This window comes from Aplidium turbinatum, chromosome 12 (genome assembly GCF_918807975.1).
Source record: "Aplidium turbinatum chromosome 12, kaAplTurb1.1, whole genome shotgun sequence".
NCBI lineage: Eukaryota > Metazoa > Chordata > Ascidiacea > Aplousobranchia > Polyclinidae > Aplidium > Aplidium turbinatum.
Genome location: NC_137483.1, coordinates 14972349 through 14995093, shown reverse-complemented (window position 1 = coordinate 14995093; position 22745 = coordinate 14972349). Strand labels below are relative to the sequence as shown.

The window sequence follows — 22745 nt, the reverse complement described above, 5'->3', positions numbered from 1 at the left end:
GGTAAAGTTTTAACATCGTCAGCCCAAGCTGGGTTAACCACCGAAGTTATATCACAAAACAGTTCATCTGTCTCTAACGACTGGATGTTGAGTTTGACAAGGTCAGCACAAGTAGCTTTCTGACCAGCCAGGGTATCCATTTTAAACGACGCTTTATCGTACGGTTTAAGATCAAGTTCACACACCAAATCACTCGAAACAAACGTCAACTGCGAACCAGGATCATGCTGACAATACACCAACTTCGATTTGCCAGTCATTGGATTCAAAACACGAGCAGCAGTAACGCGGTTAAAGGCTGCTTTAACATTTCCAATCTTAACATTACGCACAGGAATTCTGGCACGAGCATCATCTTTCCCAACCGAATCCAGAGAATCACGTGACGTCACATAAAAATCATGCAGAAGAAAATAGTGTTTCCTATCGTTGTTAGGCCCACACTTACGACAGTTATTTGCATGAACGCAATCCCTAACCATATGCTGGCGCAAACAATTCAAGCATTTGCCAGCTTTCACAATGACATCTCTCCGATCTTTAGGTGTCAAGCGCAAAAATTCTTTACAATTAGACAAAAAATGATATTCAACTTGACCACGTGACGAACAACAAATGCATGCCGGTAGGTTTTTACGTCTGGCTTCACCACCGCGCGGTGCGCCAACAACAGTCGAGTACTGCGAACTCCCTGACATCACATCATCGTGGGGTTTTACGGACGTCTGCCTAACCGGACATGAAGGCAATTTTTCGTTGCCAAACTTTTTAAAATGCTGCGACTCACCAGAATCGCCCATTAGCATAATGCTAAAATCAGTCGACTTACGCGTTTCCTCTCGTACAACAAAATCGAACAAACTCTGAAAAGTAAGCTCATTAGTGCCACCATACTGATCACCTAAAAAGTCAAGATAACGCTGCTTAGCGTCAAACGGGAGTCGCTTAGCCAAATCCAGGGATATCTATACCTACGGGATTGGAAACTCTGTGAAACTGAAAACCACTTTATACACCAGTAGGGTCATTTTTCTTTGTGCGCTGCTGTGATAAACAATCATATAAATTGACCTTAAAGGGCAGCCAGTTGTAAGCTAAACGAACAACCAAAAGTGTAACAATTAATTCACCTGCTATAAATTGTAAGGTCTACGCTTGTCTGGTTTGTTTATTTGTTTGTATTCATGAGTGCAGTCCTGTTGTATTTTGTTTGCTCCTTAAAAAATTTCCAGAATGACTATTGGTTTTATTTCTAATGACATCGTAAACGAATTGGTTTTATACTGGATTGGTATGTGAACAAGTTGATGATACAACAGCATATTTTAGCTTACTGATTGCTGAACACTCCTCATTTACTTCTGATCCGATTTGCAGTACGCAAAATGATAAAGAACAACAGTAGACGGTTTTTGGACTCGTTGCATTCATTCATTTTTGGATTCATTGTTTTTTTTTCTAGCAGCGTAAATGTACTTTTATACATGAATTAAATTTAATGTGAGTGTACATTTTGTATTACTATTGTAAAATCGAATTTTGTATATCTTTTAGTCGGTATTTTATTTTGTTAATCTTTTTGTAGTCGTAGTAATGTGATGACCCTACTGATGTATAGCACTAAATAGAGTTTCCAATCCCGTAGTTATAGATATCCCTGGCCAAATCCAAGACAAAACGTCCTTCCAATTTGTCACGCTGACCATAAGCTTGCGCGTAAAGCAAACACTGTGATAATTCATCTTTAAACTCTTTCAGATCACTGGAAGAGGTCGAAGTCAATTTGCTACCATAGCGATACTTTCTAATTTCTGGTTCTGCGAAAAGACCTCCACGAACCCCAAAACGCTGGGACAAGCGAGCTAACGACATTTCTATCCTGTCTTCCTCTGACAAGCCAGGGGTGTCAGAAACCAAATTAGCAATCGTTTGCGCAGCTGTCCTAACACAAGCTGCTTGTAACAAAGTCAAACAAGTCCCCTTAAAGGGCGAAGCTGCCATTAAGGCCGTAACACGATTTTTAAAGAAGATAAATGGCATATTATTACCATCGTAACCAATCAAGGCCGCCTTATCGAAAAACGTCCTACTATTTTGGTATTCAAAAAAGCAATCCTGCTGTTGAGAACTCGATTTAGCGGGAGAAGACAAGCTATATCCCTTAAGGGGCTGAGTGGGCTCAGTCACGTGCACAGCCCGATCACGATCCTCACACACGTTAAAATCAGGAGACGCGATACGCCTCTCACAACCACCCAAATTACGTGTAGCTGGGCGATCAAAACCTAGCGGCGCAGAAAACTGTGAAGGGGGCAAAGCATTACTACTAATGGCGGCCCCGTGACCTGTACGCTCTGGGGGAGGAGTTCGGTTGTAATTCACAGACCTTGGCTCTACAGCATTCGGAAGATCCTTAGCCGCGGCCCCGAGACCTCCTGAAACAGCTGGAAAACGTGTGGATTGCCCTGGTCCACTCACAGGTTGAACGGGCGTTTGGAAAAGGTTATGTAAATTAAACTGCGATTGATGTTCATTTCTGGAATGCCTAGAAGAGCCCTTCTTAGAGCTACGCCGAGAGCCCACCTCTGATCGATATTCAGCTAAAACTACCTCTTTACGTTGTTCAGCCCTCAACTGAGCGTCTTTGAGTGCGAACTCAGCAGCTCTCGCTTCGGCTCTCGCGGCGGCCTCAGCAGCTCTCGCTTCGGCCTCAGCTCTCGCGGCAGCCTCAGCTCGAATGGCCTCAGCTCTCGCGGCAGCTTCAGCAGCTCTCGCTTCGGCCTCAGCTTGTATCTGGAGCTCCTCTCGTCTTAGCTGCAGGTTAATTTGTGCCACTATCCGAGACGAAGTCCTAGACATCCTAGTGCTTACATTTGAGGCGCTATCCTCAGGATGTATGTCAGCATCCAACATATCTGAGAACTCACTTTCTTTTTGTTCAAAGTTATTTTTTAACGAGTTAAATTAGGGATCTACCCTATCACGAAGTTCTGCCAAGATTGCAGAGTTAAAGATTTTAGTCAAAAGAGCATGGAAATGCCGTAATTCCTCTTCTAAAGTAGATAACGTAGATCTAAAAATTAACAGTTCCTGCTTATCACTCAAAGAACCTAGGGCTACAGAAAGTTTCCCAATTTGAGTCAAATTATCCCGTCTAAGATGCCGGGCCTCTCGAACTGACTTAGCCTCATCGTTACTGGGTCCCTCCCCAGAATGGCCTGCCCGACCGCAAAGAACATCATCAGGCTTAAACTCAGTCGAGTCTACGGCGGTCGAGTCCTTGTCGCCACCGAGTGTAGACATATTAAATGTTGGGGCTAAATTAACAATTAAAAAAATTAAGTTACACAAACACACAAAATTATTAGGCTACAGTAGTTATAAAAAACTTAACTGCAAAGACCGTAAAAATACAAAAAAGAATTTAAATGCACGATACCGTAGCTGTACGGGTATGAAGTCCTAAAGTCCACAAAACTTGCTTGGATTCTTCCACTTGAATCTACAAGCACAGATGGATTGTCTTTTAATCTTCTTTCTTGCCAATGAATGTCAAAGTTATTTTTCTTCTGTACCAAACTGAGAAGAATTGTCTTTACTTTTCTTTGCTTCTGTAAGAGTGTAGACTACCAACCAATAAATCTTCTTTTATTATTTCTTGTACTTCTAATTAGTTCTTCTGCACTAGCTGACAACAAACACGTCGTTTATTTTTATGCCTTCAAGTGCTTCTTGGCCTACCAGCTAACAAATTCGTTTTTTATTTTTCTTGCTTTAATTTCTTCTTGACCTACCAACTGACAAGAACTCGTCTTTTATTTTTTATGGTCACAGCGGTAAACCATAATCTCTTCGTGGGAAAATTGTAACATAAGATTCCCAAATCCGTTCGTCTGCATGTAGGTGACCGAAAAATAAACACTCTTTCGAAACGTCTTTTCAAAAGTGTATTCCTGTAAAATTAGCCCGCGGCTATCGAAATCGAGATGCAACGCCTTGCACCTCTAAAAACTGTCACTACGATACAGATTACTTGGATAAAAGACGGAGAGTTTGTCCAGCTAGCAAGCACCAAATAAACCAGTTAAATGTGCGACCGACTTCCAACAAACAACTTCAAGAATGAATCAGAAAAATTTGTGATAACTCAAAGGCACGCCAGCAGTAGCGCGACGCAACATTTCATGTCCAAACAGGTTTCAAACTGAAACAGGTTTAAACCGGTTTGACACAGTCTTACGAACGATGGCGCAATTTTGGCACATGTTTTAGGAATTTCCATGACGTAATATTCAGTAGACTTGAACGGTTTTTATATGACGTTTGATTAGGTGAACAATTGTCTGGAACAGAGAGTGCAAAAACATTGCTTCACTAATATCAAGACTGTACTTCCGCTATAATCTTTGTTATTTCATTTTCATTGTGATTGGTACAATAAAGGGAATGAAATACAGGTCTCAGATTACCATAGAGCCCCAGGTCCATCAAAACCTTAAACCGGCCCTGGTTTCGACCGTTCATGTCATATTGTTAACCAGCATTGTCAAATATTTTTTTCAACAATTACAACTTAAGCTTCATTAATTTGAACCAGCGTCGTCATTGGAAGCAAATCAATTGCAAACAAATCAATAAACAACCACGGACAAAATTGAGTTGGATCGCATTGATCCACAATTTTACAATAAATAAAGTTTATTGAAAACAAAGTTTGATTGCTTTTGCTGAAACATGATGAAATCACTATAAACTGTAAGTTGTTTGCCTAGGTCGATATTAGCCTAGTTTTGCTTCATGCAGCCCAATAAGCTTAAAGTAGGCACAAAATTAAGAAGTTTTTTTACTTAAATTCCGTCACCGAAAACCTTTTGGCTGCAGCTAATTGTTGTTTCCATCCTTAACCTCAATGTAGGCAAAATGATTAGATTTCATAATTTGAACTGATGAGTGATAAAGAAAAATGTAAGAAAGCCATCATGGCAATACAAGGATTAAAAAGTTCAGATATCCTCCTCAATGATGCAGTTGACGCGTTACTACAAAACATAAAGATTTTAGCAATGCAGAATGCAACGTATAAAAATGTTTTTTTCCTTAAAATTAGTTAAGTCTGCACATAGCAAAACAGCAAATTCTTACTTAGTTAACAACTAAAAGATGAAAAACGATCAAAACTCTGATGTGACCGAAAAACGATAAGGATGTCATAAATGCGTTTGTAAACACTTGGTTGGTAATAAACTAACAATGTTGTAAAGAATACCAACTTCATTAATGACGCATTCTTGGATTGTCATGGCTTTTTTTGTCTTGCATTCGGGTTTTCGAAACAAAAAAGTTGCAATTGCATGAACTGCGCAATTTTAAGTGATTGGTGACCCCCATATCCCCCCACACACCTAATATTTCACAATTCAGAACATTTTTAAACTAACGTTACGAAAAAATTTTTTTGTTAAATAGTGATAAAAAAAAACACTGTAACGTCAAAATGATTGGGGGCACGTGTCCCTTAAACGCTACGCTAGTGGATAACGACATGAACATGAAGTGTTATCAATCAATGACCTATAGCCTATAGTTACAAGACTTAGTGACAGGTAACTAATGTAATAATCAAGTAGACCTATGCGTTTCTAATTGATTTCAAAAGATACTTTTCAGTTTTTCGTATAACAGGCCATACCGAATCGAATAAATGCTTATACTCTTTGTATTCCCAAAACAGTTGCGTGCTGTGGTTCATGTTTGAATATTACAGTACAATACGTCAGTCCATAAAACTAAACCATTAATAAAGCTGAGTCGTTTCTCCTACAGTGCAATTAGTAGACGCAATTGCGCTTTGACATTTTTCTTGAAACAAATTAGCCTATATCCTATAGGTAACCTACGCCCATTAGTGTTGACAGGAGAGCTCAAGGGTTAGTTGTGGAACCACGCCAGACATGATTTTAGAAGCCTGTAACATTTCCAAAGAGCCCGGGAGCTTAAAGAAGCAACCCTGTATTCTTTAGAGACAGTGTATTTTTCTTAGAAGTGTCTTGATTTGAGATTCGAAGATCTTATTGGATACCGGGCCCAAATAATCTTTTCCAGAGCCCTACCTAAGCTTCTACAAGGCTTCGTCTCACCACTCCGCCTTTACTGCGGTCTGATGACAACCGGAAGACTCCCATCGAGAGCATTCGATTCTGTTTTCATTCAGTCATAGCTAGTCATTTAATCACATCTTAGTTAGGCTATTTAATTTGATCTTATCTTTATAATATGTTTTTATCTGTGGTGCTTTTTAATCGGACACAACCGACTTTTTCGAAGAGGTAGAACGTGTTAGTGATCACCTGTCTGGTATGTTGCAGAATGCAGAGCACAAAGACGTATTGCTGAAAATCAAGAAAACTAAAAGAAAAATTATTAACTCGAAAGGCAACCCTGTGCAATGTTTGAAAACAAAAGAAAGAACTTTCAAACAAATGTAGCTTGTTTTCTTTCTAGCAAAATTAATGCATTACACCAATGGATTCATAATAGCCTACAGTGTATTTGGTGACTGGATAATTCAACGGACGATCGTAAAGGAAAAATGCATATGCACACAAAGCATTTAATGGTAGTTTTCTTTTTTAAATTTGCCAACACAACTGCACGCAAAATTCTTGTCATAACAATCATAACACGCCATGACCCCGTGATGACTATGTCAAATTTTATTCAAATGCGATTGAACGTACATCCTTTGATTGAGAAAATTTCTTTGAGAGCTTAATCCTGGCAGTTTTGCATACAGAGGCTTTGAACCACTGACGCAGGCCCGGTCACCGAGATTGACAGAGTAAAGCTTCTAATTGTTGAACTGTTGTTATCTGTGAATTGTTTCATTCACCAGGTGCCATTGAATGAAGAGCTGATCTTGAAATGCGTTGCTCAAGCGCACACCTTGAGAGCTGAACCAGCATCGCTTGATCTTGAAGTTTATTTGTTCATAAAGTCAGGCACTTTAACTCAGCTGTCGGGAATTTGTTGCAAAGTTCCAATGGGTCATGGCGGTTGAGTAAGCAAGGGCGGCATGGTGTAATGGTAGCCTAATACGCTAACAGAATTTGGAATGATATCACATGCGTCATTGAAACAGCAATGTTGATTAACTGCTGAAATGTAGGCTTACAATGAATGAACGATCATATTATTCAAAAATGAGGTTTTTTAATCTAGATCACTGTATTTGAATATAGCTTACTACTTTTTTCTATTACAGCTCTTGTAAAATCCCCTTATCGATTAGCTTTGCGAGATGAACTGGAAAAGTAGCAATTTTAACTTTAACTTGGAAGCTTTTTTAACCTACAACTCTATAATTACTCCATTTAGACTCATAAAGACTCTTTCAGTTAAAACGAAACTCATACTTAACTCTTTGTGTTGCTCTAGCGGAGTCCAGCAGCGGGTGTCCGGGTAAACTGCTTCATCCAAGAATAATGATAGTTAGTCTAATTATCATCTATATTATTCTATTCAATTGTTTGAGTTGAGATATGACATAGATTCTATCCAATTGAATTGTTGTAATTAATTATTATTAATTAATTACAAATTCTTACTTAGTTTACTATTCGAACAAACAAAATGCTTCTTGGAGATATAAAGTGGTGATGCATTGACCAATTAAACGGTGGTGAAATAAACATCCTGAAACGTAAGCAGCAGGAAACATGATTTTTGCTGAAATTGACAAAAAATATCACAAATCGAGCGAATCGACAAGACGAAGACAAATTCTTCTACATATCAAAACTTGTGTGAAACATACAACTACAAACCAAAAATGAGTCTATATAGTTGAATGGTTAAATGACAACAATTGTGATTTGTTTTGAATAGGTCCTAGACATTAGACATTTCAAGTTTATCCAAGTGGCAGCTGAGAGATATGTAATTGTATGTAATGGTTTACAATAGTCCTCCGTTTTTGGTAATTCTTGACCGCTCTAGCTTCTCATTGATACGAACCTAGAACAATGTAAAAGGTATTTTTAAGTGTAGACAGCATATTATACAACGTTAGCCGAATAATAATAACAAAAGAGCTTCACAGCCTACCATTCGGTGTACACCAACAACCGATGTACAGTATACAAGACCTGTACTACACAAAGAAAACAATTTTAAAGTAAAAAGCGCGATGTTGCGATCCTGGTAGATATTTGCTGAGTTTATATTGAAGTTCAGTGACAGTTTATTGAAACGACAATCCATAGGACTACGATTCACGGCATTATTGCCACTTTAATTTGTCACAACAGCAATGTCTTTGATTGAAAATAATCCTGGTATCAGTATTCTGTTGATAAGAGTTATTTTTATCGGGGAGATAAATACCGAAAATTTTGCCAGAGAATATTTATCAGAGAGGTTTTATTGGGTTGCATCTACCAGATGAACTTTACCGGCAAGATATTTGTCGGTAATTTTTGTCAGCAAGCTTTTCAACAAAAAAGTTTTATCGGATGTTTAGCTGCAATATTTCGATGAACTGTTTTTAACCAACTGTAGTAGCAACGTGTGAAAGCACCCAATGCTACATTACTGCGCGACATTTATTTTCTCATTGTTGCATCAAACACTTCCATCAATAAATTTATTAAATCAACTAAAGTAAAATAAATAATCGATTTGTGGAACAGGTGTAGTGGCGAAATTTAAACATTTTCTGTACCGATACGATATGAATAAGAAACCTTCCAGGTATATATTTGTCTGGAACTAAAATGTCTAAACAAAAATACCATTTTAGTCTCTGGCGTTCTTAAACCATCACTTACAAAATTGGTCATAATCGAGACAGCAGTTGTCATGCTTTTTGCAGGAAGGGTTACAAAAGCAAGGAAAGTCTCTTCCAAACTTTCCGCATCGATACCGACAGGAATCTCGGGCTGTGTAAAATGAAATGCACCAAACGATCAAGACGAAACAAGTTTAGAAAGATCATGAATCGTAGAACACATTTTGTATCTTTGCACATGATGTATTGATGTAGGCTTCAGGACAGCAAATCTACGATTGATGAACAGCCTATAAACTGATTGATAAACAAAGTGATATCCTTGTACTGTAGATGATTTTACTTCAATTCCATGATTCAATCTATCTTAGTTAAATTAAATCATTTTTAACTTTTCCATTCCACCAAAAACACTTTGTATGTAAGAATAAGACGAATTAACAAAGAATTGATATAAAGTCGAAAGTCTTTTATACTGGTACCAATTTACTTAAGAGGTTGAATAAATATTTTCTCGCGTAAACTATGGATTCGTAAAAATTATAAGACATGCAATTAAAAGAAATACACTGAGGATAAAAGTCATTGAAAGCGCGCAGCAATGGCTTACGTATGCAAAAGCTCCGGAACTGAAAAAAATCTCTGTCGCATGCGCATGTTGGGATGTGGTAGGGTGCTAAAGCTGAGCACGACGCGTTTGGGCCGCAATCGATTCCAAAGCAAGGATCTCCTACGAAAAATTAATTGAAATAACAAATCTTGATGTTTTAAGTCACTATAGACATTTAAACATATAGGCTTTAAACAGCTTTTAAACGAAAGGAAAAGTATGCTGCAAGACTCAACTCGAACAATCAAGCAAGTATACTTCGTGTCTTATTTTGCTACATTGTTATTAATGCAATTGTTAGCGTAATTGGGTACAGTTGTTGTAGTTGTTGCATCGACCCTACTGTGGACAGAGACGGGCTCAGCAAGTAGCCGGAGGGGAGGGGGCAATTTTAACAAAACCCAATAATGCGTAGGTCTACATAAATCTAATCTTGAAAATACACCATGAATAAAGTTACTTTTCTGTGTTTTAGGGAGAGGGAACCTATTTCGATTCGCCACCTCCCCATAGATCAGCCACTGACTGTAGAATTATTTTAAAGTTACTGGCGTTTTTGCGTAAGCAAAACTTACGTCGACAGGTTCTTCCGTTTCCAATGAAACCATCCACGCAGGTGCAAACAGGTGTAAAAAAGTCGAGGGTACATTTTGCATACATGCTGCAGTGCTTCCATTTGCACCGATCGATGGCTAAGTGGAAATATTAGTAGCGTAAGCCTTTGGAAGGTTACAATGTTTTTTTGTTTTTTTTAAAATCAGTTTTGATACAGTAGCTTACTAAAAAAGCATCCAGGTTCGCGAATAAAGAAATGGTAAAATCAAGCAATTATGGCAACTCTCAAACTGTTGGCTTGAATTAGTCAACTGAATGTTATCAAACAGGTTCATATTTTCGATGTAGCAAATTGAGCGTCAGGATCAGCCTTAAGCCTCAGTTTTTAATAAGGAAAACGTAGGTCATATTTTCAGACTATAGTAGGTATAGGTCACAAGTACTTTTTGATCAAATCGAACTTTTGTCAATTCGAAAATATTAAAGTGTTAGGCTATAATATAAATTGCGCCATGGGCACTTACAGGGTCATGATTGCGCTCGGGCATACTTAAGGGACACCACTTACCGGGCATGGAGGAACCATTTTAAAAGTAGGTGGGCCCAGAGATGCAGCAGTAAAAGTCAATCTGACTTCTGGGGGGCGAAACCCCCCAGACCCCCTTATACCATTGTTGCATTCCTAATACTTGCCTTCCGTTTTCGGTACCTTTTCAAAGAAGTTTGGCTTTCAAAAGTGAGTAGCCCAGGCCCACTCAGAAAATAAAGTGGGTAGGCCCAGGCCCACGTGCTTTCTCCATACCTGAGGCACTTACCTTTGCAAATAAATCCGTTTCCAAAATATCCGAATTTGCATTCACATTCGAAAGACCCATTGGTGCGAATGCAATGAGCGTTTTCGTTGCAAGGATTGCTGTCGCATGGATTTATTGCTGAAACAAACATCTTTAACTTTCACTTTTTGCTGTAAGCTATTGCAAAAGTATGTAAGTTAAAAACAAAATTTCTTCTCTCCGGAAACTAGGTGTGAGTTAGGTCCCGATAACTATAACATAAATACGTTTTATACTTGTAGTCTACAATTTTGTCCTAACAAAATACAAGAAATAAATATGTGAATATTTGCGGAGTGACGAATGAATGTTTTTGTTTTATCCAGATTGACAAAAGCATTGGCTGGAACGAAATGCAAGCGGAAAACTCCTGCAATGTTAACTACAATTTTTTAATTGTTGAGCGGTAACGTTCTCCAACAGCATTCAGTTTGTAGCCTACTGTAGGTTATATCAAAATTTTAGTCAAGCTTTTAAACTATTCATTGTTGACATGAATATTTTTAGGCTCTGTTTCTTAGATTGCTGACAAGTTTCTTTTCTTTAAACAGCTCAATTAAAATACAAATTTAACATAAATTAGTGTGATTGTTACTAAATCTATTTGACACATTTCCAAAGATTCATTTCATTGTTGGTTAATAAATAACTTATCAAAAAGCAACTTCCGCTTTGTCACTATTTACGTGAGAAATCTAACTGAATAAGCAAGTGAATCTAAACTAAATAAAGTCATGAATAGTAAGATTAGGAAAGAAGACACGACGCTTTCATGTAAATATAGGAATTTGAATGCGGAAAGAAAATCTTGCTTTCTTTAGAAATTTCTTCCTTCTACATTTGTTGGTCAGCTGAATATTTTCAATATCATTTGTCTTTATTTTTTTTTTTTTTTAATTCAAGCACGTTCTATAGTAGCATATAGCCTACTGTGATTCAAGTTTTTGTCTTTACAATTTGATTGGTGGAAATCTGTAGCGAATATTGTGCCCCATACGCTGTTGTCATACTTAGGTTTGTAACACAATCAGTAACATTGACAACATATAACCAGCTGGTAAATCAATGAAATTAAATTTAAGTTTTCATTCAAGTTCAAGTATGATTTTTTCTTTGCGAATTCGAAATGTTGCAGCAGTGAGTTAGTAAAAACTTTTTGCATTATTATGTTGTCGTCGTCGTTTGAGCCTCTGCTTTCAGAAACGGAGCCTCTGCTTTCTATTCTTTTAACACCCAAAAGCGTCAAGTTGCCCTAATAATTTCCATTTAGACCAGTGGTTCCCAACCTTTTGTTGTCACGGACCCCTTTAGACAAATTATTAATTCTGCGGACCCCTACCTAAATTTTGCTTGAAACTTAATTAACATACTATCGACTATTGTAATAATTATGCTCCTCAACTATACTGTACTGTGTCATATTGCATTGCCGCTATGACTCTTGCAGCAAATATCAGGCAAATTGCTCAAATAAAAAAATGAATGAATTGTTCAAGAAATGTCAGCAGTATTTGAATATTAAGGTGACCCACAGTGCCATGCCGAAACTTTTTCAACGTAGGAAAATTTAAAGAGAGAAATGAAAGTAAAAAGATCGCCTTTTTTCCGAAATTCATCAAGATAATCACGGACCCTCAAATGCTTTCTCACGGACCCCCAAAGGGTAGAGTGCATCAGTTGCCCCGATGTTGGAATTTTTGATCGGCCCTTGGTAATTTTGTTCCAAATAATGAAAAAACACAGGATGTGAAATATTTTGTCAATCGGATTTGATTGAGGGGGTCAACATCCAAGTCAAAGTTTGATGTTTAAAGCTATTTTGTGAATATCCGTCGGTCACGTTGTGGAGTTTTCACAATGTTTTATTGTCTTTGAACAATCAACAAACTAATCGTTGTATAATATGCAGTTGAAATAACCGTTGTTTGCAGGCGCGGATCTATGGGGGGCCCAAGGGGCCCGGGCCCCCCTGAAATTTTGTGAAAAATTGTTGAATGGTTTGATATGTTTCTAAACAGCTGATATTAGTCCCTTAGCGGACTTAACTTATCCCGGAGGGGGGGGGGAAATTATTTTTTGTTATTATTAATTGAAATTATCCATCGATTATATATTTTAATAGCAACACTTGTTGGAGCTGGCTCAGCTGAAACCAACGCTGAGCCAAATGACGTCAGTTGAAACAATCTGAAGCCTGTATTGTTTTATAGTTTTTAGTCTTCATCATAATTTTAATCAATTATCGTAGGCTATATGCACTGTGGCTATATGTCTGCAAACATACAAATATCCAATTGGTCATGGACACTGCATACAGGGTTTTAAACCAGATTTCAAGTTTACTTTGCATGCTTAGCAATTTTCACTCCAGCAAAAATTATTGATAAACATGGCTGTTTTAATGTCTATTTTATAGCATATCGTACTGTATATGTCGTAGTATCATTGTTTACAGTGGTTGGGGGTTACAACCCCCTCTTTGGCACGCGTGTGACGTCACGATATTGAGAATGATGCTTTCAGTCTCTATGTCTCTAAAACAAAGTTTGCCTAATTTTAAGCGAAACTGAATTAAAAGAGCGAGTTTTGCCAATAGGCTACCAAACATTTAAACATCTCAGCCAGGAATTAGCAACAACAAAACATAGAGACTTAGCTTTATTACCGAAAAAATGCCGAAGAAAACATGATCTTATCCTTTTGCTATGCCACCGGACAGCACCATTTTACAGAAATATTTATACTCATATTTTTGTTGAAAATGCTCTCAGAATGCACCAAATTCAAAGTAATTCACAGGCCTGGAGCATATAGTCAGTAGTCAAGTGCTTCACTGACGTCCAATTCTCTAATTTTAATGACATCACTTCAACATTTCCACCTCTTATATTTTGTTTTATGTACACACTGATTTACGATTTGAACAGCCTGAGAAGCTGCTCTTACACATAACCATAATATGGAAGTTACAGTGTAACTGTGTATTTATTCCACTTTTCTTTTCTTGCCTTGCTGTACATACTGTGATAACGGATGCGTTAATTTTACAAAATTTCGAGTTTACTCTTGGCCTCTTTAATGAAGTTCAAATTCAATAAAATTTTGGCTATGACGTTTTTTGGTGAATGGGAACAAAACTACTAAGGGCCGAGTTGAATTTCCAATTTTTCAAAAATAAAGGGGCAACTGATGCACTCTACCCAAGGGGTCCGCGGACCCCAGGTTAGAAACGACTGATTTAGACTATTACTGATTGTTAGGCTGTTTCTGCGGCAGCAGATACGAAATTTTTTTAGTCTCGTTTCATGATTTCTGAATTAGTGATTAAATTTTGCAGTTCAAATTTAAGGTTATTGAGTTTTATGTATTGTAACTTACTTTAATTGTGAGGTTTAGTGGTTATGATAATGATGATTTAATGTGAACACCTATAATTGTGACCACCACTGGGGATTTACAACTTCTACCTTAGGAACCAAAGTTTATGTTAAAAATCTCAATAACTTGTTTTGTTTTGCTGTAACAAACACAAAAGCTAAAGTTCACATTCGGTAAAAGTAACGTTTTTATTTTACAATAGTTTGTCTTCTTAACTGAGGGTAATTAAAAAACAAACTAAATATGAAGTAGGTTTTGTAGGCTGATAGCTATGATACCAGTGCACATTGTGCCGCTTCCAGTGAAACCGGATTTACAGACGCATTTCCCATCGACGCATCGGGCATTTTCATTGCTGCATTCCACCATTAAGCAAGGATCAAGCTCTGAAGAAAAAAGTAAAGCATTATTTAACATACTAATCGGCAAAATTTGACCAAGCAGTTTTCATAAAAGTTTTACGTGCCTGGTTTCTGCAGCAAAGCGTGAAGTTGTAGCAAGAGTTTTGTAGATCTTTGGTGCTGGTCTATTCGGCCACATAATGATCCAAAAACAAACCCTGTAGCCCATGTACTTTACTGGAGTAAATTTTGCACTTCTTTACACCTTGTTTTTGTTTTGGGCTTTTTTCAATATAATTTTCTGTAATTGCATGTCAAGTTTCGATACTTCGTAGTACTTGTTTAATTTTCTTGTCTATAGTTTTTCAAATGGGCCAACATCAAAAATCAACGTTTTTGTACATGTATATAGCCTACTAGGGCATAAAATTTAAATTTTATTTTTTTGCATTGCTTTTAGAAAATATTATGTGACTTAAAATAGAAATAAAAATTTTCTCTAGCCATAGATTCCGTCAGATGCGGTCTGGTTATATATACGGTACTCTTTGACTTTCATATTTTTTACGGTACTCTTTCACTGCCCGAAAGGTTCTTAGGCCTACCTTTTAGAAAATTTCAGTCATGTTTTAACAACAGTTTTACAAAATTTGCAAAGCAGGCAGCCTCTACGGGCAGCTTTGCTCAATTTATCTAATCAACTGACCTATCAGAGCAATAGAAGGCCAGTTTATAACTAACATCTTACTCAGTGGCGTAGCCAAAGGGGGGGTTTTGGGGGTTACAACCCCCCTTTGGCACGCGTGTGACGTCACGATATTGAGAATGATGCTTTCAGTCTAAAAAAAATTGCCTAATTTTATCCAAAACTGCATTAAAAGAACGAGTTTTGCCAATACCAAAAATTCAAACATCTCAGCCAGGAATTAGCAACAACAAAACATAGAGACTTAGCTTTATTTCCGAAAAATGCCGAAGAAAACATGATCTTATCCTTTTGCTATGCCACCGGACAGCACCATTTTACAGGAATATTCGTACCCACATTTTTGTTGAAAATGCTCTCAGAATGCACCAAATTCAAAGTAATTTTTCAAAATTTTCTGCGGGGGCCCCCCAGACCCCCCGCCGCTGGGTCGTCAAAACCCCCCTTTCAAAATTCCTGGCTACGCTACTGATCTTACTTGTGCATGTTATGCCATTTCCAGTGAAGTTGGCTTTGCAAACACACTTGCCTTCCACACATTGAGCATTTTCATCACTGCATTTGATCATCAAGCACGGGTCAAGTTCTAATGACAAACAAATGGGAATAGTAATAATAACTGAAAAAAAGAGAGAATTTCAACACTTTAAACCCTGATTAACGTAAAGTCAATAGAGGATCCGCATAAAGCAGATACAAAAGCATCTAATTTAGTGAAAAAAAATTGAATGCAGTAATATTGACGACCTTTTAAAGTACATGTAGTTCAAACAGAAATAGAAAATGTTGGGTGGAAATTCAATGTTCATGACAAAGTCCAATTGATATTCATCTGTTGCAGATCGCGATTTCGGGTATTAAACCCTCTTCAGTACAACTTATTAGCTCATAGTATCAGTAAAATTTACAGCAGTTCACTTTAGAAAATGATTAAAAATGTTATGTGGTTACTAAGGAACAAATTAGTCTGCGAGATTAGTCTTTCAGTAATAATTTCAGTAATAATAACGTTTGACTTTTCTAATCATTAAATTTAACGAGTAGGGATTGTAGCAACATTTCACGAAAACTTAAAACTGATTGCCTACTTGTGCACGTTGTGCCATTTCCAGTATAGCCGGACTTGCAAATACATTTTCCTCCAACACACTGAGCATTTTCATCACTGCATTTGACGCTCAAACAAGGATCGAGTTCTAAAAAAGGGTAAGTTAAGAAATTAAACAGGCTTTTGAAGAGAACGACTGCTCTTTATTACGAAGTTATCAGATGCTCACAAAAAATGTAAATACCAGTCACTTAAATATAAACATAGCCGTAGGAGTGAAAAACATTTTAGGGGGGCGAACAAAATTTGTCCAAATTATTCAAAGTTTGCCCAAATTTTATCTTTGCATACATATTTTCAAGAACGTAAAACTACTCACAACCTCTGAGGTAGTGCAGTCTAATAATAACTTGGCCGTGTACGAAAACACAGGAAACAAAACGTACAGTAGCAAAACAAGGCTAACTTAAGTTTAACCTACATTTAGACCTATCTAGTGTCTATGTCCGAATTAAATAAACCATCAAATTGAAACACTCTTGTGTGGCACAAAAACATATATATTAAGCCTAACTGGATTCAACAACAATTTGAACTGAGACTTCAGTAATAACTGGATAACAATTGCTGAATATCCATGTCGCCAAATTATTTGGGAAACTCCAGCCGAACTTCAATAAAAGGTAAGACCAAAAGTAGCTCAATCTTTTCATTATGAAGATAGTCCAAAGACTCAGCATTTGTAAATTTGCATTGAAAAAAACTAAAATGACAACCTATTTATAGTGATTTCCCTAACCACGAATTTTGTTTTATAAATAAGAACTATTTTTCTTCGCCTACTCTTTAATTCTGAATAAGCTAAGTTATATATATTTTTTGGCGGTAATCACTTCTAGCTACTTGCGTCTACTTTACGAAACATAAATTTCAGTTGAAAACTCCAACTTTAAACATAGGCTACCGACGAAAATCGTGATCGAGAGCAAGGATTTCGCGGTTAAAGGAAATATTCCTAATGCCTAATTGCGCAGTTGGGGAAATTGGTGGATACCACAAATCTTTCAATTGCACGTTTATTTTGGAATAAACTTACTTACATTTCAGTTCGGTTGTTTTTTGTTTTTGACCATCATATCAAAAACAATACACGTCAACATAGCAAAGGTCGAGAAAAAGGTAGAAGCGACAATTGATATGGTTGGCTCCTGCGTCAGTGGTTCAAAGCCTATACAAGTATACGAAACTGCCAGGATTAAATTCTGCAAGAAGCTTTCCCAGTCCAAGAATAAAGATTCAATCAATCAATGTATAGCAATCTATCGAAAATCAATGATAAGCTTACTTTTGTTTGCCAACTGTGCTCTTTTACAGTTACTTTTTGCGGTTGTGGATTGAAACTTATCATTTGCCCAAATTGCAATACCACATGCAATTGTTTCCAAAATCGATGATAACGCATTTTACATTCATTGGAAAATATCAATGCATCTCGTAAATTATAACAATGATGTAAAGTCTATAAACTAGTGAGACGTCGAAACATCATGGTAAGATTGATTTTCCCAAATAACTGGACGTTTTTGCCCAAATTCGCGACGTTTTTTTTCAGCGAGGAGCGACCACCCCCCCTGCCCAATATGTTTACAAATTTTGTGTATTTTTTTTTTTAAATGCCTTAAATGACTAAAATTTTTGACAAACTACAAAAATTTTTTTTTTTTTTTACTTTTTTTGTTTCCGTTTAGATATCTGAAAAAAAACCTTCAAACTGAGGTAAACGTCACCGCTAGACGTCAGGCAAGTGTCAAGCTTTCCACGCAGCGTTGTCATGGTAGGCCTAATGTTTATGCTTTATGTGACGAAAGAGCCTCATAAACCTCACTTTGCACAAAAATAAAAATTCTCTGTAAATAATTGAAAATTGCAGAAAAAGTTTAAATACAAACCTAGTAATTTTTTTCAACTTTTAGACAATACAAGTCTTCCTCTTTCTAAAAAAAGTAAGACCCATGCAGTTTGGCAAACAAAGACCAGAGTTATGGTGATTGCAAAAAGTGTGTATTTTTTTAGGGCTTGGGCTCTTAGAGCCCGTGGCAGTTAAAGGGTTGAATATAACGGAGATAAACGCCATTGGAAATATTGTAGCAACATTTTACAAAACATTAAAACCGATTGCTTACTTGTGCACGTTGTGCCATTTCCGGTATAGCCGGACTTGCAAACACATTTTCCTCCAACACACTGAGCATTTTTATCACTGCATTTGACGCTGAAACAAGGATCGAGTTCTAAAAAAGGGTAAGTTAAGAAATTAAACAGGCTTTTGAAGAGAACAACTGCAATTTGCAGCGTCTTTATTACTCCGAAGTTATCAGGTGTTCACAAAAAATGTAAATACCAGTCACACATATATAAATATGTGGCCAAGTTTCATGTTTTGCATAACAAAACTTGAGTAAAACGTATTTGCGTTGAAGTTTTTAATTACGACTATAAGACAATGCAGCGCTCAAGGCGGTAATTTTAGCACAAAAAACACAAACATTGTTTTTTCTGGAAAAAAAAAGGACATTGGTTGTTCTTTCTTACATGTCAAAAGTCTCTAGGCATATACCTTAGCAGCACACTGTTCAAAATTAAGTTGTGATGATCACGAATCGTTACCGATTCGACTAAATCTCTTTTTTGTGGTAATTCAAGTTTAAGGTAATCGCTTATTATTTCGCCCAAAGCTCTTTTGTACAATATTATTTTTAGCAAATAAATTGGTGCTGTATTTGCAAAATAAAAAAATACACAATTCAATTTTCGTGACTGCCTATAGCTGGCACTGGAAATTAAAATTAATGTTCAAAGCCAAAAGATATCTCTACATTACCAGCAAAGCTGCAAAGCACTGTTGTCGCGCTTTTAGAAGTCGTGATATTGAATGGACACAAGAAAAACACAATAACTTCTAACAAGTTCATAAACGCTACAGATACAAAGCAGTACTCACTAACGCATGCTACAAAGCCGTTTCCAGTATAGCCTTGGTTGCAATCGCATCTGGCAGCTCTGCTGTTAATCGAGCAGGTGGCATTTGCAGCACAAGGCGAAGGGTCGCAAGGGTTGGGTGGGGGGTCCACTATCAATAGCATCAAAACAACAGCAGGTATTTAGGTAAAGAGGGCATTCAAAACAAACGCACATTAAAATCTTTGAACTCAAATGAAATCTTAATAACCGTAATTTAAAATGTAAAAAAAAGTAAGAGCCACGCTAATAGATGCATTCACCGATTAAGCAAATTGTCAATTAAGCAGCTTCATCTGAGAAGGACAATATTTTTTTATGCCCCAACTTAAATGTGCTGATTAGAATCGCCGACTGCTGATCTATCGATGAACTTATACGCTGCATGATTCTTCATCATCTACTTCTAAAGAGACGGTTGCTAAATGGACGGCTTAAGAGTTTCGTTGTCAGTGGATCTAACTGTAATAGTTTGCAAGCGTTCCGATTGCACTACCGACATTGTGCTCTTTTGCTTTTATGAATAGCCAAATATTAAAGAAAACAATCAAATGTTCTTTTTACAAGGTTAAACATGAAATTCCCATCAAAGAATATCTCAATAGATGAAGAGTAATAAACAATCTAAATTTGTTGTAGCAGCTTAGGTTTTTGTCGTATTCAGGCTTATGCTTAGTGGCTAATGATTTAGATTAAGTGAAAAAAATAAGTAAAAGTTAAGAAAAGCTTTGTAAAGTAGCCTACTTACAAGTACACAAGTTAAAGCCATTTCCACTGTATCCAGGGATGCAGATGCAGCTTGGTCTATAGTTGATATTTCTGCACGTGGCTAATGAATGGCATGGGTTAGGATCACATGGGTTCAATCTAGGACGTGGTGTTGCATTTAAAGATATTTCTAAAACAAAAAAACGGAAAGAAATTAGATGGAAACTCAGAACCAAGCGAAATAAAGACTTTAATGTGAGACAGCTACAACCATATCTCAAATTATTGAAAATTTTGAATTGGTTTTGTAAGAATTAGCGTGCACCTTACGGCATATTTGTACATGCCGACTTCAAGTATCCTACAAAATATCTCATAAAAACTGGAAGTGAATAAATGTTTTGCCAAACAGCATCAGTGCTTCAAAGTTTCAATACCTAAGTCCTAATCGATACAAAACAGTTTAAGCTTAAACTTACTCCTGCAAGTAAAACCATCTCCAATGTATCCACCCTTGCAAACACAGCGCGCCTGGTAGAGATCGTTTAAGCAAATGGCGGATGCATGACATGGACTTGGACGACAGAGACTGGACGATGGAGTTGGGTCCTGACTTACTCCTAAGAGCATTAAGATTTTGTAATTTGTAGTTTGCTTTCCACTTGGGTTGTTTGAAACTAAATCCACTGTTCGAGACAGAGATAATAGATAAAATTTAAGATACGATATTTTAATTAAGATACGAGATAAAATTTAAAAAAAAAAGCTTTTTTGTTTGATCCAATGTCTGCAGATGTCGAATTAATTTGAAAAATGATTGAGTTGTTAGCTTGTAAAGATCAGAAGCGTTTCCACGAGCTAAAATGTATGTTGGAATTTTGAAACGATAAGCTCTTCATATGATCACCTACTTTGGCAAAACGTTCCGTTGCCAGTGTAGCCGTCTCCACATTTACAAGTGTACATGCTGCCAGAGCTTGAACAGATAGCATTCTGGTGGCAAGGAAATGGCGTTCTCAGACATCTGTTAGTTTCTACAAAAGCAAATTGTTCAAAATAACACGTTGAATGAAAAAAAGTGTAATCACACTAATAGATTAATTTAGCCAGTTTTTTTTTTTTTTTTTGTTATATTTATGTATGATGAGAGCACTATAGGGACTTCATCGTAAACACAAGTCAACGTATTGTAGAATGTACAATAATAAAACAGTCTATTGCTACAGTATTTGCTTCTAGAAGTTATATGTTGCTGCATTAAAAAACTGTTGGCACACTATACATCACTGTGTATGAGTTGCTGTGGTTTGAAAGTGATGCTTTATAGAAGTGCTTTATAAAAAAATGGAATAATTTATAAAACATTACTTCAAATATGTCTAACTGTCTAAATTGTCTACGTAGGCTATTACATTTATTTAAGCAAAATATTCTACATTGCAAATTGTGTATTGAAATTGTGCACTCAATGAGCATGCCCATTGAATGAAAAACTTCTCCAAAGATGCTCTAGTCTTCAAGTTGACGTCATAACTACGTAATTGTAAAGATGCAGTCATTCTGTACGTACCTGGGGTGCTGCCTATCGAAGAATGAAAGACGCACATGAAAAGTACAAAGACGATTGTCTTTAGCGGTAACATCTTCTGGCACAAAATTCCTTGCAGTGTTAACTAAAAGTTGCATATTAGAAAAGTTGAAAAAAAAATCTCGACTTGACCATTTATATTAACATTAATACTTTTTCATCAAGCGGTTTGCTGTCTCGCCTTTTTTGCTCAAGGCCTCATCAGCGGTTTGAGCGTGCAAGTTTGTAAAACGCTCAATCGAATGATTGTTTTTTCTTGTATTCACCTTTCGGTTTAAGATTGAAGATTTGAATTTTATTGAACAGAAAAGCAAGGAAGCCCGTGTTGGTACTCACCTTCAAACGAGTTCTGAGATACTGTATGATGTGTTCGGCAGACGTTGACTTACTGATCACTACTTAGACGTCTGAAAACGTTGAATTAATATTAAAATGTCGGGTTTACTCGCTGGAATTTATTAGTTTGAACTAATGAGTTAGTATGTTTTCCCCATGCTTGTCGTTACTCATTTAGGCACTCCACGGCTGCAATTTGATAGATGAACGTGAAATCCACTGACAATGTTAAAAAAAAAACATAGTGAAAAATAACATAGTCACTTTATAAAATAAAAAAGTCACTCGCTTGTGTAGTATGCTACTTAGAATCTCCAAAGCATCTATATCGGCTTTGGTAGACTGGAATCTAATGTGTGGGAGAGGCAGGTAATAAGGCTGTCCACATACCTCAAAGTATATAAAGCTGTTGCTGACCACCTTTCTATGCGTGTGATGTCTCGACTCTTTACAGGAGACACGAAAAGCAGATAAACCACTTTCACCTTTTCTGCCTCCGAACTCTTCAAGATTCGATGGCAAGACAAAGTTCCAAACACTGAAGTCTTCAGTAGAGCAAACACGCCCAGCACTTTCGCCACCATGAAGAAGGTATAAATTAGATAGACAGGTCACGTCCACCGGATGGCAATTGCCCAACCATCGCATTCCAAACAAACTGATGTACGGTACGGAGAACTTACAAACGGCAGACATCAAGTGGGTCGTCAAAGAAAAAGTTTCAAAGACTCTTTGAAAGCCTCCATAAAAGAATTTTTTATCGACGTTTATTCTTGGAAAGACTTTGCCGCAGAACGACCAACGTGGCGCAGTCTCATTTCATTCAGCCGAGAAACAAC

General features: G+C 37.0%; 1 protein-coding gene across 1 annotated transcript; it reads right to left on the bottom strand.

Annotated features, from left to right (window-relative positions):
- Positions 1-6533: 6533 nt before the first annotated feature.
- LOC145781172 (uncharacterized) lies at positions 6534-21916 on the bottom strand. Its single transcript, XM_082592947.1, has 15 exons — positions 21907-21916; positions 21553-21655; positions 20894-21016; positions 20462-20602; positions 20023-20172; positions 19258-19386; positions 18440-18547; positions 16297-16404; positions 15687-15794; positions 14440-14547; positions 10766-10882; positions 9971-10087; positions 9396-9515; positions 8826-8936; positions 6534-8013 (listed from the first exon to the last, which is right to left on the bottom strand). The coding sequence occupies exons 2-15, from the start codon at positions 21623-21625 to the stop codon at positions 8000-8002; spliced, it is 1527 nt and encodes a 508-aa protein (XP_082449073.1). The 5' UTR covers positions 21626-21655; positions 21907-21916; the 3' UTR covers positions 6534-7999.
- Between the last annotated feature and the right edge of the window lie 829 nt (positions 21917-22745).

Coding starts and splice junctions, on each gene's coding strand:
- LOC145781172 (XM_082592947.1), bottom strand. CDS start 21,625: ATGTTACCGCTAAAGACAATCGTCTTTGTACTTTTCATGTGCGTCTTT. Junction 21,017..21,552: donor TTCGATAGGCAGCACCCCAG/GTACGTACAGAA, acceptor TTGCTTTTGTAG/AAACTAACAGATGTCTGAGA. Junction 10,883..14,439: donor AAGCGGCACAATGTGCACTG/GTATCATAGCTA, acceptor TGTTTGTTTCAG/CAATAAATCCATGCGACAGC.